The sequence below is a fragment of the Branchiostoma belcheri genome, unplaced genomic scaffold (assembly GCF_001625305.1).
Source record: "Branchiostoma belcheri isolate BF01 breed outbred unplaced genomic scaffold, Haploidv18h27 scaffold155, whole genome shotgun sequence".
In the NCBI taxonomy this organism is placed as follows: Eukaryota; Metazoa; Chordata; class Leptocardii; order Amphioxiformes; family Branchiostomatidae; genus Branchiostoma; species Branchiostoma belcheri.
Genome location: NW_017802991.1, coordinates 138,964 through 142,523, shown reverse-complemented (window position 1 = coordinate 142,523; position 3,560 = coordinate 138,964). Strand labels below are relative to the sequence as shown.

The 3,560-nt window shown below is 45.2% G+C and overlaps 1 protein-coding gene across 1 annotated transcript in view; it reads right to left on the bottom strand.

The window, feature by feature from the left end:
- The window catches only part of LOC109465627 (protein phosphatase 1B-like), a 5,045-nt gene extending 1,965 nt beyond the window's left edge, over positions 1-3,080 (bottom strand). The window contains exons 1-2 of the mRNA XM_019762998.1: positions 2,892-3,080; positions 1-251 (exon numbers count right to left, since the gene is read on the bottom strand). Of these exons, the coding sequence (XP_019618557.1) occupies positions 1-235 (235 nt within the window). The 5' untranslated portion in view covers positions 236-251; positions 2,892-3,080. The remainder of the gene's footprint in view (positions 252-2,891) is intronic.
- Between the last annotated feature and the right edge of the window lie 480 nt (positions 3,081-3,560).

The window sequence follows — 3,560 nt, the reverse complement described above, 5'->3', positions numbered from 1 at the left end:
TGGAGTCCAGCAGGTTCTCCGAGCAGTACATGGACACGTTGGCGCCGGCGTGGCCGTCGTACACGGCGAAGAAGGACCAGTCCTTGAGGCCGTGCGGCAGGCCCAGCACCGACGTGTGCGAGTCCTCCATCTCCACCCGCCAGCCCTGCATGCAGCTCAGCCCGAACCTCAGCCCGTTCCCAGAACCGTGCTCGTTCACTTTCTCCGTCTTTGGCTTGTCCAGAAATGCCCCCATCCTCGTGCCAGCTCACCTGTGGAGGGAGGACACATATACTATGATTATGACGCCCCCATAGAGGTAGAAGCAGCCAGATAAAGTAAAATAAGCAGTTGGTGACGGTGCAGGTTAGACATCCAGGTAATAAGATACGCAAAAAAACGGCTACTCAAGCAACTGGATATGATTTTTGTCAGACGTTTCAGGTAGCATCCTGGACTACTTTTCGTCAGTGACACTGGAAAGGTTGTCAGAAAAGCAGGTTTATGAGGTTTATACTATGAATAGCCCCACTAGATTCTAACATTATATCAAAGACTTACACTAGACCTTGTTAGGATGTTAGGATTTATTCTATACCTCTCTTTTGTACTATGTTCAACAGTTATTGTCATATATATTGTACCATATACGACTGTTGTGCAATAAAGTTACTTCTTCCTATAAGCCTGGTGAGTCAGGTTGACAACATTTGCATTGCACACAAAGGCCTCGTTCATGATTGAAATGTGTTCCGGTTTGGCCACGATCCGAATCGAAACGGAATATATTTTTGGCCATTTTTGCGTCCGTGATTCAAAACTTGAACCCACACTGGAAACGGTTTCACACCTCGAATTGACTTGCATTTCATATGTATATCACAATTCCTTTGAATATTTCCTGAGAACCCGGCTCGTAAGGCGGAGAGTTTACGCCTGTCCGGGCGAGTGGTCGCTCGTTCCCGACTCATGTCCTCCCCATGGCATAGGCTGTGCCCCGGACGCATCTGGCGCAAACCCCCACGGTCCGCCGCCCCAATGCCCCCGTTGGGCTACCACTCGCCCTCACGCCCAGGGTAGGTTCTAGTACACACCATCCAGTTTCCTCTGGATCTCCTGATTTACCCAAGTCAATATCGGAATTCGAAGTCCCGTTTCCTCAGTCGACCAGTAATTAGAACTCGATGTCAAGATTGTACGATTCAAGTAGAATTTTCGGCAGTACAAGCCACTGCGCCGCAAACTATGACCGACCGTGGCCCCCACGTACCCGGGAGTACAGCGTCGAACCGGAACGATTCGCATCCGCGCGTTCATGATTACAATTCTACGAATGCGAATCGTATCGTATCGTTTCAGACCACCTCGCGAGGTGGTTCAGAATAAATCGCAACGGAACCGGTTTGGAGCGTTCATGTTCCTAAATGAATCGATTTATTTTTTTAAATCGAATTGATTCGCAACAGATATCCAATCATGAACGGGGCAGTGATGTAATGTAGGATGACCCAGCAAATAACGACTGAGAAACACACAAGAACCATTACCACTGTTCCTTCTAAGTAAATGGTGTCTTGTTGATGCTTTTTCAAGCTGACTACTTCCTTATTTATATATATATATATGTATATATGTAACATATTGTGTTTTCAAACACAGCATACTACCATTAGTACTGTTGATTTTTTACAGCTGCACTAAGAAAAGCTTTGAATCAATTGTTCCAAAACACCATGTCTTCAAACTCTATACAATTGACATTCACAATGTACCATGATTATATTATGAACATACTTTATATAATTTGGCAAGATTACACAAATTCAGTATGTATCTGATCTTGGACTTGAACAGATACGTAGTTAATTCTTTTTGGAAGACAGGGCTAGTAAAAGGCTTTTATATTCAGATAATTTACATCGGGTAAAATTAATATGAGTCACGTCTGAATGTCAGCAGTATACCAAGGGCACTTGTACGTATAATCTGGGAGATTTTTTTTTTCAACATTACAACATGCAAACAATACAATACATAGTGGTGACACACTCAAGCAATATGCTTATACTCACGTCACCATAAGACATAAAATAAAAATTACATCACAAAACATGGGTAATGTCCAGGTAACAAGAAAACAGAGTTTAACTATTAAGATATCATAAATACAGCACTATAAATCAGTTATTAAATCACTTGGTTTCGGAAAGATATAGCTGTGTAATAGTGAGTATTTGAGAGTTGACTTTAGATGAAAGTAAAGGTGATCCATGGAGTGACAAATACACAGTAACACTATCGGATAGGTTGTTAATATCATTATTATCATGTTAATATATTGGGGCATTGTCATTAGATAGCTTTAAACAATGTCTAGAGTTAGATGTTCAAAGGTTAGGTGTAACAAGTCGTTCGGTGTAAAAATTATGTAGCCAGCTGCCGCCGCGCCGCGTGCCTGCGAAGCTGGTGTGTTACGCCGAAAGGCGGTTATACCGGCTATACAGATACGGAAGAATGGTATAATTTGGTTTGGGCCTGTAAAAGGTAGCGTTGATACGTGCCCCTGTGTGCTGACTGGTTCTGTGCGGCCCTTTTTTCCTCCTCCCCATGTAAACATTTCGCAACATTCATGAAGAGGCGTAATCCACAAACCACACTACGTCATCGCACGTCACACGCGTAAGTAAGTATATGCCGGACCGTCCGGCCAGTTACAGCGATTCTGCCCCTGCTATTCCGGGTTTTCGGGAAGCGAAACACCCTGCCACTTTCGGTCTGACGGCCTATGAAGTCACCGATATCTTTGGCGGAAAGGTCGCCCTGTGCCTTCTAGCACGGCGGCAGCGGTTAGGCTCTCACAGCCATTCGGACAGCATGCGTTCGTCGGTCAATATCGCCATAAGTCTACTCACCATTCCAGCTTCCCTTAAAGAATGAGTCTGCAAACCCTCCTCTGTGTCATCAGCGCGGTCTGTCACTGAATTATGGGTTCTAAAGCGCGGAAAATATGACTACATTCTTCTCGCCCGTAAGAAACGTTTTTCTCGCCAGTAGCTGGGAGAACAAAATGGCGCCAACTTTTGCTGTGCGCATGTGCAGAGCGCCGCGGATGTCCCGGATGTACGATGACGACAGGGTGAAGGGGGGGGGGGGGGCTCACCTGGGACAATGAAAGGTGGTCCAGTGGCCACTGACCACTAAAATTTAGGCTGGGACAACTAAAAAGACACTTTGGGACAATAGAAAAATAATTGACACCAGAATGCCAGCCCTTCTTTTGTTTATCAGGCACACGTCCCGGCTTTTATTTGGATCCGTAAAAATCCCCCCGAATTCCCTGTCTACTCTGCAATTGTAGTGCGCCTGGGAGTGAACATAAGCAAAATAAAGTTGACTTCAAGTTGAAGGCATACAATACTTCCCAAAATAACAAGTTAGCACAATTTATCCTCACTTCGGGACAATCAAAATGTATCTTTGGGACAGTGCTGGGACAGGTGAATTAACAGGTGGAACCTGATACCCTCGCGCCGGCCGGTGGGAACATGGCAGACAGGTGTAGGGTGACTGGTGAAGACCGT